This window comes from Patiria miniata, unplaced genomic scaffold, assembly GCF_015706575.1.
Source record: "Patiria miniata isolate m_02_andy unplaced genomic scaffold, ASM1570657v1 HiC_scaffold_7, whole genome shotgun sequence".
NCBI lineage: Eukaryota > Metazoa > Echinodermata > Asteroidea > Valvatida > Asterinidae > Patiria > Patiria miniata.
Genome location: NW_024037074.1, coordinates 36,124,275 through 36,139,764, shown reverse-complemented (window position 1 = coordinate 36,139,764; position 15,490 = coordinate 36,124,275). Strand labels below are relative to the sequence as shown.

At 40.8% G+C, this 15,490-nt stretch overlaps 2 protein-coding genes across 2 annotated transcripts in view; both read right to left on the bottom strand.

Moving 5' to 3' along the window:
• Nucleotides 1–5,055: 5,055 nt before the first annotated feature.
• LOC119745150 (centrosomal protein of 120 kDa-like) overlaps nt 5,056–15,490 on the bottom strand; it is a 10,829-nt gene continuing 394 nt past the window's right edge. The window contains exons 2-11 of the mRNA XM_038221374.1: nt 14,765–14,978; nt 13,876–14,025; nt 12,722–12,836; nt 11,219–11,386; nt 10,401–10,574; nt 9,203–9,292; nt 8,520–8,725; nt 7,737–7,908; nt 6,577–6,821; nt 5,056–6,170 (exon numbers count right to left, since the gene is read on the bottom strand). Coding sequence (XP_038077302.1) covers nt 5,897–6,170; nt 6,577–6,821; nt 7,737–7,908; nt 8,520–8,725; nt 9,203–9,292; nt 10,401–10,574; nt 11,219–11,386; nt 12,722–12,836; nt 13,876–14,025; nt 14,765–14,978 — 1,808 coding nt within the window. The 3' untranslated portion in view covers nt 5,056–5,896. The remainder of the gene's footprint in view (nt 6,171–6,576; nt 6,822–7,736; nt 7,909–8,519; nt 8,726–9,202; nt 9,293–10,400; nt 10,575–11,218; nt 11,387–12,721; nt 12,837–13,875; nt 14,026–14,764; nt 14,979–15,490) is intronic.
• LOC119746104 (centrosomal protein of 120 kDa-like) overlaps nt 14,847–15,490 on the bottom strand; it is a 19,425-nt gene continuing 18,781 nt past the window's right edge. The window contains exon 9 of the mRNA XM_038222896.1: nt 14,847–14,978. The gene's annotated coding sequence lies outside the window, so the exon portion shown is untranslated. The remainder of the gene's footprint in view (nt 14,979–15,490) is intronic.

The window sequence follows — 15,490 nt, the reverse complement described above, 5'->3', positions numbered from 1 at the left end:
AAATCCCACACGATTCTTCCTACGAACTGGTGTGAGCGCCAGATAAACGTACATGGCTGGACGAGCCCGGATAATAAGATCTGGCAGCTAAACAGACACCGTGCCTGCTTTGGCAATTTATAAATCCCGGCTCCTGCGTCTGTGAGATCATCACCCATTTAATTAGTGAACTCATCTCACTCTGTGTGTGGAGACCCCGGCAAGGGCAGATATCATTATAATTAAAAGGGGAGGGGGGGGGGAGGGTTGGGAACCGGGAGGCGTTGCGCTGACTCATCTGAATGAAATACCGCATGTGGAGCATACGGCGTAAAGAAAAAACTATGTGTGTAGTGTATTGTATGCATATATATGCAGACCTTCACACAGATTGTTTCCGTTGACCAAAATCTTACACAGCAGCTGGCAGTCGCACTTGAATGAATAATAACGGCAGAGAATATCTGTTGAAAATTGGACATCATATATCACTCGAGGAACTTTTTTTATTTTCCTTTGTCAATGATTTTTCTAACATAATTATTTATTAATCTCAGTTTTTTACAATGAATCTTTTCCACCATAATTATTAAGTGATATCATTTTTTTAATGAAACCATTTCTTAATTATGTCTCACTTTCATGAAACAATGGAGCAAATCCCGTGATAAAACCTTGGTACAAGGTATGAATTCAATGCAAGAGCAACTTGTCTTATTTTTTTACAAGCCTACTAAAAAAACCCAAAGACTTACTCATCAAACTTTTGGAAAATATTGTGGCTTTAATTATTTTCCAAAATCAGGATAAATGTTTTCACATGCTTATGACGATGTTATGAGGTTACATTTACAACACAAACATAATTTTCTTTGAATACTTGATTTAATTTTGAAAAAAATCCTTTGGATTGGACTAAAAGCTAAATGAACAAAACAAGAAGTTGAAAACAATTATCATTATTGATAAAATATCTCACATAATCACAGAAAATTTGTTCATTATGCAGATCAGCAGGAAAGAAGGTATTTAATAAAATGGAGTGAATTTCATGAGGCAATTGTCCTGACAAAACAAACAACTAAAATTGAAAATTTTCATCAATGACTAGCGAATACTGAGTCACAAAGCTCGGATGAAAGACCTATAGATGACGCGTCTATACAGGGTGAGTAAAAGAAAACGAAACCCAAATGTCGGGACTATTGTATTAGTGAAGTTCTTCATGTAGCACTTTGAAAATCTAGGATATGAAAGCCCAATTCATAAACTTTCTTTTAGTACAAGAATCATTCAAATCACTCAAGTACTTTTCAAGTTATGGAATTTTAAACACAACCACAATTTTAAAGCTCTGTCCACGGATCACAAAAAGGTGTGCATTCTATCAGCAAAACGAAAACAATTCACACACATCCCTATGTGATTTGTTTTCGTTTTGCTGAAAGAACACTGAACTTATTTTGAGATACGTGGACAGAACCTTAAAACGGTGGTTGTGTTTAAAATTCCGTAACTTAAAAAGTACATGAGTGATTTGAATGATTCTTGTACTACAACAAAGTTTATGAATTGGGCTTTCATATCCTTAATTTTGAAAGTGCTACATGCAGAACTTCACTAAAACAATAGTTCCGACATTTGGGTTTCGGTTTTTTTGACTCAACCTGTATAGTCAGAAATTATTTCATTAATTAATATCTACTGGATCCCTTTACAGATATCTACCAGATCAGAATGGTTTCCATGCATAAGTAGCCCCCTCAATGGTAAGAAAGGGAGATTTGGGGAAGACCACCGAGCGAGTCGAAGAAACATTCAAATTGACATTGCTGACGACACCTGACGATATGGCTTTGTGCACATTCAGAATATTAGGCGTGCCTACTTTGTAGGCCTAGTACTTTGCGCTATACACGCACGAACCAATAGGCCAAAACTCTCAAAATGGGACCTCAAAAGAGGCAAAAAAACACCCTCTCTTGTTCACGCATGGAGCCCATTGTGTAGTGAAGGTACGGTACACATACAGTCATTTTCCTAGTTCCTGATAGCGAACATCATTCAGGCTGCTTTCAGCTCAACTAATTCACGAATTCAAGTGAAATCGGTTTAATATTCACCTTGAGTGCGGGAGATACTATTATTTTAGGCAGTAGATATTTAGCCGGAGACGGCAAACCTTTAGTAAACGCTAGCTTGCCAGGTATGCACTGAACATGTTAGTTAGGCCTACTGTTTTTTGTACTTAGACATTTTCCGGTGACAAATTTAGTCTGGCTCCATGCCAACATTATCGTGGTAACTTCACAAGATTCACAAGATGGGAATCAGACCATTTTACAATTTCGGACTTTATTTCCCTTTTAAACAAATCCTCCAGAGCCACAAATCTGAAAAAGAAAATGTAATACTCTGCAATAAAATGTTTGAGACTTGTTAAAATAATAAAAGAAGAATATTCTTATTTTTGGGGATGGGGTAAAAAAAACCTTAAAAATTTCGCCAGCGGGGATCAAACCCAGATCTTCCCACTCATGAGATCCGTTGCTTATCCACTACTACTACTAACTAGGCCACAGGTGCTACACAATTGTTGGCGGTAATTTAATAGGCCTAGGCCTATATCTTATAATTCAGCCCTATCTTAGAGAATACAGCACCCTCTGTTGATGGGGGTTGCCGCCGGCACTGCAGGCATGCAATACATCCACTATCATTATTTTACAAGTTTTTAAAAGCTATGCTCTTGCCAGGCCTGCACTGCAGGATTAAGGTGGATCAGACATTTTCAGCCCAGCCTCATGGTTTGTGCACAGGGTGAATGGATATCTTTCCTAGCAGAGAAGTGGGTAAACGGGAAAAGTTCCATACTCGGACGTCAATTTATCTGCTGCCAAACATATTAATTGTCACCTCACCTTGTCATTTGAACCAAGAGAAATCCAGGAAGCTGTGTTAAGGTGGAAAAAATTTACTCAAAATGTGTTTTTAGAGCACATTTTGGATGCATACGTCGTGCAGAACTAACTTGAAGCAGCCGGTCAAAACTGATTGTAGTGGCTGAAAGACAGCGGTACGGATACACGTGACATCAACAACCATGACGTCGCATGAGCCTGCCAATGATAGTGCAATACGTCATTATGAATATTTATTTTCTCATGAATATTTAGTTTATTTCAATGGATCCTTCAAATACGTCCAAATATTGATTATTGCAACAGCGATCGTGCGCGGCCTAGCGGTTAAGAGTCTCGTGTATCAAGCAAGCGTCAGAGGTTCGAATCCCGATGAAGTAACTGACTGATTAAATTAAGGAAAGGAGAGGGTGAGAGTAGAGGAGGGAAAGTGGAGGAATAACCGTAAAAGATGTAACTTTTGGCGCTAGAAAATTAATTGAAAAAGTGACGTCCGAGTACGGAATTTTTTCTGGGTAAACAAAGGCGGGAGCAAACAATAACAAGTTTTTCCTTTTAAAATTTTAAATGCACGCTGCATTTTTCACAAAAAATTACAGGCAATCTGAATAGCGCCCTCACTAAAAAATTATGTCCGTGGTCCGGTTTGCGACCTTTTTCCAATCAAAACAAGTTCATTTTACATCCTTTCCCGCCGTTTCAAAACCTGACTTTTGAAACCATATAGATTGATGGAAAGCCTTGTCCTAAATCTGCAAAATAAACAGCACGAAACTTATGAAATCTTACCGAATTGCCATCAGACAAAAGCTAAAATCCTTCGAAGTTTGATCATTCTCACTCGGCTCACACGATCCCATCCATTGCTCTGAGCTGACGATAGAGGGCTCAATTCGAACGCCACTCGGCTGTTTGGAAATGGGCGGGGGGGGGGTGCATCACGTACTTCTGGCATTTTCAAGGACACTTAAATTTAGCGACTTTTTTTACTGTTCTACTTGTTTATTTTGATAACGGAGCAATTTTAGTGAATGAAAGATCAGGACTGCTATTTCAATTTGCCCACATAATCTTTGTCTTTTTTTTTGGGGGGGGGGGGGGAGGGGAATCATGTTACAGCAATCCCACTGGCACTGGACAAGCAAAAATTGGATTCATCCGTTGATATATTTGTTATAACATTCAAAGTTTGAAATATTGCATTCATACTTCAAGAAAAATCAAATAGTTAAGAGCACATCACAAGTGGAATATGTTGTCATCATAACAATCTGCATATATTTTGTGTGAACTGGCCAGAGCGTAATAATAATTCATATATCTTTAAATTGCTTTTAAGGCTTTTGGTTGAATCTGGAAATGGGAAAAAGAAATCTTCAAAATACTTAAAAAGGGTAATTTCTTGCCCCATGAGTAAAGACCAAAACCACACAAAACTACATCACACAGCAATGAAGGTTCTCAATTCTAGCCATTAGCTTTATTTACATTCCTGCAACATTTTAGTTAAACATTTTATTTTCAGACCTTCTGCAGAAAAATGCAGTTAAAACTACAAAAATAGCTATTCAAAATGTTTGTTGACACATAAATGCTTTTATGGGCAACGAACCTTGAATTCATCTGTTGATACATTTGTTATAAACATTCAAAGTTTGAAATGTTGCATTCATACTTCAAGAAAAAATCAAAACGTGAAGAGCACATCACAAATGGAAAATGTTGTCCTCATAACAATCTGCATATATATATATTTTGTATGAACTGGCCAGAATGTGTAATAATTCATTCAATGTTTCATACACTTTCACTTCCAACGTTACACGTTCACTGGGGGAGTCAGGTTGGCATAGTGGTACTTTCCTCGTTTTCCACCGCTGTGACCTGGGTTCGAATCCTGCCTGGGCCAATATGTGGATTGGCTATTTAGTCCCTGCCTGATTCCGTGGGTTTTCCCCCAGAATATTCTTCTGGTGTTTTTCTCCCACCTCTAAAACTGTACTTTCTTCTCATTGTCTCCTCTCTACAAAAATGATTATTTTTAATAATAATAATAATCAATATTTTAGATGCACGAAATTCACCCACATAGTCTGCATTCTACTGCAAATTATATGATAAATAGTAAAACTGTACAATGTTTTCCCCGTTTGGGGGCTTTTACACCCCTGGTCAGCTTAACAAAAGCCAACATTTCCTAAAGTGAAGTCTCAGTCTCTTCAACCCTTGCTCAAAAATTGAGGACATGAGAAGTGAAGTCTGAGAAGTTGAAAACAAATCTGCAAACGGTTCAAACTTTTGTGAAAGTAACAGGTCAAATTTGCATGTTGCAAAAAGAAAACAAGCTATTTCAGTTTGTTTAATATGTGAAAACCAGATTTAAAAAGGCAAAACTAGCTTGTTTCCATTCTCTTTAAATGGAAAGAGAGGGCAATTACAGTCAAGTACGTTGCTCAAGGACACAAGCTGGTCCGGTACCCTATCCACTAAATCAGTAGACAGATGCAGTTACAGTCAAGTATCTTGCTCATGGAAAACAAGGGGGTCTGATTCCTAACCCCCTCAATGGTGGATGGAATTTGTTACAGTCAAGTATCTTGCTAGGGGACACTGATGCAAGTCTGGTACCAAGAGCACTCCACCAAAATGCTTCACTGCATTCAGCAAGCAGGGGACAAATCACAGCCTGCCCCCTGGCTCTGGACTCTCTGATCTGCATTTGCAAACACTTGCTTCAAAGTTACAGTCAAGTACCTTGCTTGGGGACACAGATGTAAGTCTGGTACCCTATCCATTCCACACTGCTCCTCTGCATTCAGCAAGCAGTGGACCGTACAGCCTGGCCCCTGTTTCTTGACTCTCTGATCTGCATTTACTCCCATTTGCCTCTGGGTGGACAGACACAGTTAGAGTCAAGTACCTTGCCCAAGAACACAACTGGTTCTGGTACCCTAATCACTCCGCCACCATTCTCCACTATCGGCAATCAAGGGACCCTAAACAGCCTGGCCCCTCGCTATGGACTCTCTGATCTGCCTGTCCAGTTCACTGATGATCCGGTCCTGGTGGGTGTACACCCCGGTCCTTAGCAAGGTATCTCGCTCCTCGATGAGCCTAGCCACATGGGCCTCTACCCCTGGGTCCATCGTCCCCACCCCTGGGGGTTGCACATTCTCCTTGTGATCTTGGGGTTGAGGGGCTGGTGGTTGAGCTGGTGAGGTCTGTCGATGCTGTGCTTTTTGCTCCTTGTCAAGTTCTTGCTGCTTCAATCTGACAATTAGAGAAATATTTCAAAAGTCAAGAGTAGGATTTCATTTGTCAATCTGCAAAGAGAAGGGTGGAAGTTTTAAGATAATAATTTCTGACTCAAATCAATGCCAAGAATGAAAAAAAAAGTTGCCAGCAGCATCATGACTTTGGGCGTGATCCCTGGCTACATGGCATATATGGGTTTGGCTTCTAACAAGCGCCGCTTGAACAAAGACATTGACAAAGTGGGGATAGTTCAGTTGGTAGAGCGCCGGAACGGTAATCCGGAGGTTGCAGGTTCAAACCCCACTCAAGTCAATTCCTTTTTTCGACTTTAAAACAAAACGCACCTTGTCAGTTTCACTTTGTGGTTTGATTTGAAAATAAAAACAATCTGTGGGGTGAATATGTTTTCTTCCAATTGTACCTATTGAGCTCTCCCTTGATCTCGTCCAGTTGCTGCCTCTCCGATTTCACCACTTCCTTCTCCTCGGCAGCCAGATATCTCAGCCTCATGTGCTCCAGCTCCTGCTGTTCTCTCTTCAGCCGCGCCTTGGCCTCCGTCTGCTCTCGCTGCTTGAGGCGGGCCAGTTCCTTCAGGGCCCGCCCCCACTGCTGCTTGTAGTGCAGCTTGGATTTGGTCACTGATTCCAGTTTTCGCTCCAGCTCGACCTGTTGGAAAACAAATTGTGACTTTATTTATCGGGTTGAGTGACCTTAGTTGTAAGGGTTTTTGAGTTAAGATCAGAGGGTCGGGGGTTCGAATCCGGCTGCTGGTAATCTGTTGTGTCCTTGGGCAGGGCACTTGACCCAACTTGCTTCTCTCCATCCAGGAGTATACATGGGTACTGGCATTAGCTGGGGAGTAATCTGGAATGGACTGGTATCTCATCTGATGGGAAACGAAATATGTGATGCGATCAAGCTAAATGAGTCGTTTGTCGGGAATTCTTATTTAGAGATACAGGCCAAAATAGGGTCACTTCATCACATCACTTCATTGCATCTCTGGGTGTTCCAACTCTCATAATTTTTTAACTAAGGATGGTATCCGCATGCGGTTTGATAGCAGTAATGCTGAGATTGTGCTCTTTTCAAATCTGTAATAAAAAAATTTTTTGACCAGGGTCGACCAACGACGCATGTAGCTTGATTGCATCACATATGTTCTGTCTTTTTGTCCTACAAAAACTGGTCATAAACACATGCCTGGCGATGATGAATACTAAATATTGGCTTCAGACAGACATTACGCCCAAATAAACTTCAGATTCACTGTCCGTACTGATCAGGCCATATCGACTTTATGCAGCAGTTCAACAATATTATTCTTACACCTGTGAAGAGAGGCAATTGTAGTAAAGTGTCTTGCCCAAGAACACAAGCACCATGAGACATTGTAACTATTTGCCCATTGACTACAGGAGGGGAACTAACGCCACGAGCCCTTTAAAACCATTCAATAGCACGGCACTCTCTTTTTGAACCCATTGTGAACATAAAATAGATGATCCCAAAAAGATACCTAAACTCAGAAATAAATTCCACAGACAAACAAAAATAATAAATACAAAAATTGCAAGTTACCTTCTCCAGTTTGAGCAGACTGAGATCGGATTGCAGTCTGACCTCCGGCTTGGTGGCTATCTGGTCTTTGTAGGCCTGGAACTCCCTGTCCTTCTCCTGTAGCTGAGCCTGGGCCTGGCTCAGCAGCTGAGACAGGTGATGCTTCTCCTCCTCCAGCAATCGAACCTTGGACCTGAGAAACGACGGACAGGAGGGCATTCTTTAATTGAACCATTTCATGAAGGAAGGGTGTTGGTGTGTCTTATGTACCAAGCTGTGGTCTAGGCCTAACGATGCTCAAAAGTCAATCTCAAGAAAATAATTGGACTTGTAAATGTGACTTTGAGGATTTGTGATTTGGCTTGTAATGAACTTGACTATGATTCTGATTGTAACGCAACATCGGGCCGATTTCGTGGTGCTGCTCAGCACACAATTTTCTGCAAAAAGAGCCTTTGTCAATTTCACAGAGACCGTTAGCACAGCAAAGAGCATTCCAACATCAGATGAAGAGTTTACTAAAGAAAGTGATGAACAAGAGAAATCTCAAACTTCCCCATCTGCCAACCATGACATGAGCTAAATTTCACAACCCTGGCCAATGCTAGTGCTTAATAACCAAATAAACTTCATGCATCATCCCAAACTGCACTGCCTGTTACTCCTCATTTCTAACCCAAACCGCAGCATTCTATGGTTTTATGGACAATGTAATACAACGTAATACAATGTAACACAATGTAGTACAGGTGCTGATGGCTTAAAAGTACAGTGAAAAAAAAAACCCAAGAAAACATCACCCACTTTTCAATCTCCATCTGAGCGATGTGGTCCTCCTTTATCCTCCGAGACACCTCCCTCATCTCCGTCATCTGCCTCTCTTGCTCTCGTTGCATGTCGCCACGGAGACGCATCACCTCCGCCTCGTTGGCAGCCAGCTGGCGTTCACGTTTCTCAATGTCAGCGAAGGCGCTGCGCAGCTGGGTCTCCAAGTGTGTGTGCTCCTTCAGCTTTGAGGGGGAAAAAAGGAGAAAGATTAAGGTCTCATTTCACAGACTTTTTTGCTGACACTATTAACTTCATGCATGAGGCTCCTTTTTTCATGGACGAGTACTTTGGTCCAATACACCATGGTTCAACAGTCATGCCGTACGACTAACATGCAGTAGTATGTAAGTTCAAACCACAACAAACTTCATACTACTTGTGTTCTTGGGCAAGACACTTTACCACAAGTGCCTCTCACTACCAAGGTGTATAAGTAGGTACCTTTGCGGGATTAGAGAAAAAATTGCTCAGATTTCCAACAGCTGATGGAATTGTGAAGCAGCGAATGACTTTTGTAAACTGTGCTGTAAAACCACCACTACACGTTTTTTTTAGCGACGTGTCTGTCCTAGTCCAGTTAACGCAACCTGCTTTATGGTGTAAAAAGATATCAGAAACACGATGGCACTTGAAACGATCCAGTTTCAAGAGAAAGTTACCTTTTTCTCAATGAGTGCTTCCCTCTCCCTGTCTTTCCGCTTCCACTCCTCTGTCAGGGATTTCAGGTGCTGCAGTTCCTTCTCTTTGAGCTAAGACACAGAAAGATATCATTCCGTCAAAATTCCAATCCAAACTCCAATAAAATCTCATGACAAAATGGCCACAAAATTAAGGATGTGGAACAGTGGCGTTCTCCTGAGAGAAAGATTCTAAGATAATGTATCAGAACGGAAAAATGCAAAATAATCTTAACTCTTCCTTCTGATACTGCCAAGCGCAATGGAAAATGTCAGGATACCTTAGTTGGTACTTAAAGGAAATATACAACATTTGCAAACATCGAAAAATAAAACTACCAAGTTTTTACGAAATACCCTACTAGGATGTTGGTAAATGACAGTCTAAAGCATCTTGTAAAATTATGGCACCTGGTGTGCAGTCATTATCAAGAAAATGGTATTTTTGTATAAATTTCCAACGGTGGTCGGCCGACTACCGTTGGAAAAACCTAACTATTTTTCAACTATTGCTCCAAATTCACCTTTTTTTTCATTCCAAATTTTGTTTGCTATTGGTTACATGTTCATGAGCGGGTGCAGGCCAGCTAGACTGGTTCCCTTACCTTACAATTTTCTGGCATCTATAAATTGATCCATTTTATCTTTAGTGGAGTCAGGGAACCAAACTACTCCACCATTTGTGTTTTCCTTGGTTTTTCCAGCATTTCCGAACACAAAACTTCAAACATGTCAGTGTAACAATATTTGATCTATCATAGTAACCCCTCAAATAGTTCATTTCTGAAAATTACAGCAAAAGCCAATGATGTACATTTCCTTTAAAGTAGCGTAGAAGTCCAGTCCATCACAAGTCTTCACAAGTCCATCACGAGTCCTCCCAGTTCCAAATCCAGTCACAAAATATTCAACCGACCTGGCATTTCTTTGTTATTGTTCATGGCCTTGTTACCTTTGACCAAAGTTGTTAAGTGACTTGTGACATACTTGTGTCTGGACTTCTGAAGATCTTTCGATGCACTGAACTACTAAACTGGCTGAAAGCCCCCATCCCAGCACCAAATCTGAGTGGATTCAGGAGAATTTCCAGCGGGAATGTGCCCGAGGAGTTAAGGATTAGAGATCTGAAAATTGTTTTGTTTTGGTTGCAGCGTTGAGAATCTCTGTGACTTTTATTTACCTGGTTCTCAAAGTCTCGTACATGCTGTTCTTTCCACATCTCCAGCTCCAAGGCTGCCTTGTATTCGGCCGTCTCCCTTGGGTCTGGGGGCGGGGCCTGCTGGGCTGGGGGCGGGCCAGGGGGAGGAGCCCGACGATGCTGGGGAGGTGGGGCCATGGAACTACTCGATGTCATCTGCAAGAGATGACACGGAGAGGAATTCCAATCCAAATGAATGAGGAATTACAGTTGCCATAATATGGCTGACCTACAGTTTGATGGCAAAGCTTTTTTTGCACGAAAATCGAAAGTGTATACTTGGAACAGTGAACTATTTCAAGAATGCCTAAACAGTCCCTATCTCAGATGGAGATCCCGTCACCTGGCACTCAGTGATAAGGATGTCAGCTTTCTCAATTTCTGAACCTGGCACCTTAAGTCTCTTTATTCAATTTTCTCTTTGAAACGTAATTGTTCGTTTGTGAGTTTTTGTTTTGTGTCAATATGTTTCTCGTTTCGCTCTTTTCACGCTCCGCCATGGGCATGCACAGCCTCGATCTGGCAACTTTACACAATAAAAATAGCCAGTTCAGTGATCTGAACCCCGACACGGGAATCACTGAACCGGCTGTATTTATTGTGACAAGTTGCCAGATCGAGGCTCTGCATGCCCATGGCGAGAGTGTGAAAAGAGCGAATAAATACCTATGCTGTAATTGGCAATGATATCGCTGTTGGATTGTTTAATAATGGATATAGAAATTGAAACCAAAAAAAACCAGCAAATAACAAAAACAGATCAAATTTGGTGCAGCTGAGGAATTATTTCAATCTCTGACCTCTGACCCCATGAGGACCTGCTGAGCTCTGATTGGTCCATAATCTTCCAATCCCAACACAACGTGCATCTCAGCCAGTCTGGTTGGCTGTCCGTCTGATGCAGTCTCGACTGTCACTCTCTCACTGTGGATTTGTCTCGTGCCCTCTGCCCCACCGGAACTTGGAGTCTGGTTTTAAATAAATATCAAATAAAAAAAATAACAGAGAACACAAAGTACTTAATTTTGTGTTGTGCTAACTACCTTGGAATCTGCCCAACTCTGATAATCAACACACACTCTCATCCTAAAACTTGACGGATATGTATTTGACTGAAGACCTGACCCGCAAATATGGAACCAGTTGGACTGAGGATCATTGTTGGCGTAGCGGTTCTTTCCCTGCCTTCCACCACTGTGACCCGGGTTCGAATCCCACCTGGGCCAATATGTGGATTGGGTTTTCAGTCCCTACCTGATTCCGTGGGCTTTCCTCAGATTAGTCCTCTGGGCTTTTCCTCCCACCTCTAAAACTGTAACTTCTTCTCATTGTCTTCTCTCTACAGGTTTCTTCAGGCTTTCGAGCTACAGTGCTTAGGGTACTTTTGAGGAATCCTTGGTTTCATTACCAGAAAGAAATAAAATAAAATAAATTGTTGACTAGTGGTTAATTTGTGACATAACAACTGTTGTATGTTTATTTTCCCTTAACGAGGCTAGAAGCCAATCAAGGTAGAGAAATAGAAAGATTATGTATTCAGGAAAACTGAAGTTCCTGTTGAAACAGAACAGATCACATGTTGGAGGGAAACAAGCACCAGGCAAGAAATTCCAAACAGATGCAGCACGTGGGAAAAAGTGATGGGAATAGCCTTTTGTTCTACATCTAGGTAATTAGCAACAGCATATGTATGAAAGCAGACGGAAAGACAGGACACAGGTTGGATAGACTAGGGGAATAATGACCACGAACACATCTGTGAAACAAACTTAGGGTTGCAACAGGCCTATTTGCGCCACTAACCCTCCTGCTATTTAAACAGTCACAGACAGTCAAAATGTCCATCCACTTCCCCTGCTACACTTTTAACACAGGCTAGTCACCAGCAGCCAGATCACATGTTAGGCAAGCACTGTGACTAGTCAAACCCAGTCAACAGACCATAAACAGACAAAGCAGGCAAGTTGTGGGCACAGCTGGCTTATCAATTACCCACAGCCAAAGCAAAGCTGCATTGAGGTACATAAACAGTCCCAGCCAGTCAATCCTGCTTTATGTGGGCTGGGAATTTTTAACTGTTGAAAACAGTCACTTGATTGATTGCGACTGAAATGACTACTTGGCACAGAATGTATGCTTGCATACCTAATTGTAAACACGTGAGCGTCTCTAGTCAACTTACTATGAATGTCATCATAATTGGTTCTTGACAGACTTTACATTACTTACTTTACACGGCAAAAGGTAAAAGGGACAATGACCAAACTAGCCAGATTCTTACTCGATATGTCAGTAATACTCACGGCTATTCTAGCCTTCTCAGCCCTCAGTACGCCAGCTAGAGGCACCCTGGCCACTCCCAGTAGTTGGTCCTTGGTCATCCTGTCTCTGTGCCATACTTCCACCAGCAAAGGAACCCTGGACAAATATCAGTCCATAGAAATCAATACGCTGCTGACATATCTTTCACACAAGAGAGTCCTTAGGGGCTGGCGGCCAATTTTATGGATCTGCCAAACACAGGAATTTGTAGAGCAAACAAAATATTTTTGGAGCAAGAAAGTGTTACCAGCTGATTTGTCATTGGATTTAGGTTGCAGATTTTTGTGCACAGCAAATATACATGCCAAGCAGTATTTGTTTTGTAGCTACATGTAGTTGCAGGCCCTCGTCTGTGCCTAGCTAAACATATAATCTAAGTTAGGGATTAGGGATTATACTTCGCACAAAGAAATGTCAATTTTTAAGTATATATTGCTGGGTTCAATATGAATGGATATTTTCCCCACACGCTCCCCATCCACTCTGAGGATACAAAACTATGTATGTGAAGGGCAAATTTCTAAGGCTGAACAAAAATAAGATAGTTTGTCGTCTGGGCTTTTTGAACAAATAAAGGAGGAGGGTATTTTTTTTTTTTTTTTTCAAAAATGGAGGATTTTCCAAGATGGCGGATACATTCTTCCATTTTCTCAACTCTTTTGCTGATACAAAATTGTTTCTAATGGAGCCATAACCCTTTCTACATTGCTACAATTCTGTTGGAAACAACTAAAAAGACAATATATTGACAATATATTACAAAATATAGCAAATGTATGAATTGAAAAAAACAATATTAAAAAAAAAGAGGCGGCGGGCGAGAAAAAAGGAAGTGGGCCGGGACAAAAAACTTGTTTATTTTTTTTACTTGGCCTAAAATAATCTTGGTCACTGCACCTGGTAATGCAGAGTTCATGGGAAAAAGGATCTAGCAGTAACTGTATATATAAATTTGTAAAAAAAATGTAGAGTTTGGTAGTAGCACAGAACAAACTATGGTACACTGTCATTGTGTTACTATGTGAACAAGTACCTCTGCCAATTGCTTTTTTTTTAACATTGCTTTGAATGGGTGCCAAAAGGATTTCATTTTTCAAAGGAAGTAAAACAATTTGTTTGTTTTCCGGCCACTAACCTGAGCAGCGTTTCCTGGAGCTGCTGCACGGTGGCAGCCAGGTTGAAGGAGCAGTAGGAGTGGGGTAGGAGGACCTCGGTGTGACGTCGCACCTCGATGGGTGGGTGGGTCAGGATGGGAGACACACTCCCGAAAAAGGGATACAGGTACCTGCAAGGAAATACAAATATATAAAGTGATTTAGACAAAGACCCAAAACAAATACAGTAAACTCTTGTCAAGTCAAAGCCAAGATTTGTTGCAGTAATGGGCTGGAGTCCAATCACAATGCAGCATGCACGCTGTATCCCCACACGAAAAGACAAAGTGCGTTGAGCAGTAATGACTCATGAAAAAAGTATCGCAATCTTTTTTACGCTTCTTTGCGACTGTTTTGGTAGTGTTTTCTATAGACTGGCCGAACAACAGTTCAAGATCAACCGTGAGGGCATTTTGAGTAACCGGGGTATTCATGTACAAAATATCCTATTCACATGAGGGGAATGGAGTATTACTTCGAAATATACAGAGTTTCAAGTTAATGAGAGTTTTATAGCAGAACAAAAAATGACAAAGGCAGATAGACATGACAATCGACAACCTGTTGCACGAAGAACATTACCGGAAAAGTGAAAAACAGAAACAGAAAAGAGAAACAAATAGGCATGTAAAGCAATTTAACTGCCAGGAACCCAGAAAAATAAGTATAAATTAATTTTTTTTAAATACATAGACAATAAAAACAATACACACCAACTACAACAGACAGAATAAACAGGAGGAAAGAGTTTTGTGAAAATAAATAGAATTCGTTTTAGGCCTAAGTGAATCTTTATTGGGTGAATAGCTTTACTGCAAAGCCAATCCCAAGCTCACATGACTAGAACAGAGTAAATGAATTTAATCTCACCTTAAATAAATATTCAAATTTGTGGTGGTTTCAACATTTTTAATGCTGCGGAGATCGATAGAGATTGAGAAGTGATGCGCTGGGGCATCTATCATGACATGTGGTTGGCTGGTGGAGATAGAGGCGTCGTCTCTCACTGGTTGTGTCGGGGGTTGTGCTGTGGGCTCTGGCACTGGGTGCATATTCGTCGTTGCTGTTGGTTGCCTGGAATCAACTGGGTGAAAGGAAACAACAAAAAGAAGTTGTTAAAGGGAATGTACATCATTGGCTTTTGCTGTAATTTTCAGAAATGAACTATTTGAGGGGTTAGTATAATAGATCAAATATTGTTACACTGACATTTTTGAAGTTTTGTGTTCGAAAAGGTTGGAAAAACCAAGAAAAACAAAAATGTTCAAGTAGTCTGGTTCCCTGACACCACAAAAGATAAAATGGATCAATTTATAGATGATGGAAAATTGTAAGGCAATGGAACCAGTCTAGCTGGCCTGCACCCGTTCATGAACATGTAACCAATAGCAAACAAAATTTGGACTGAAAAAATTGTCAATTTGGAGCAGTAGTTGAAAAATAGTTAGGTTTGTCCAACGCTGATCGGCCGACCACCGTTGGAAATGTATACAAAAATACCATTTTCTTGAAAATTACTTCACACCAGGTGCCATAATTTTACAAGATGCTTGAGACTGTCATTAACCAACATCCTAGTAAGGTATTTTGTAAAAA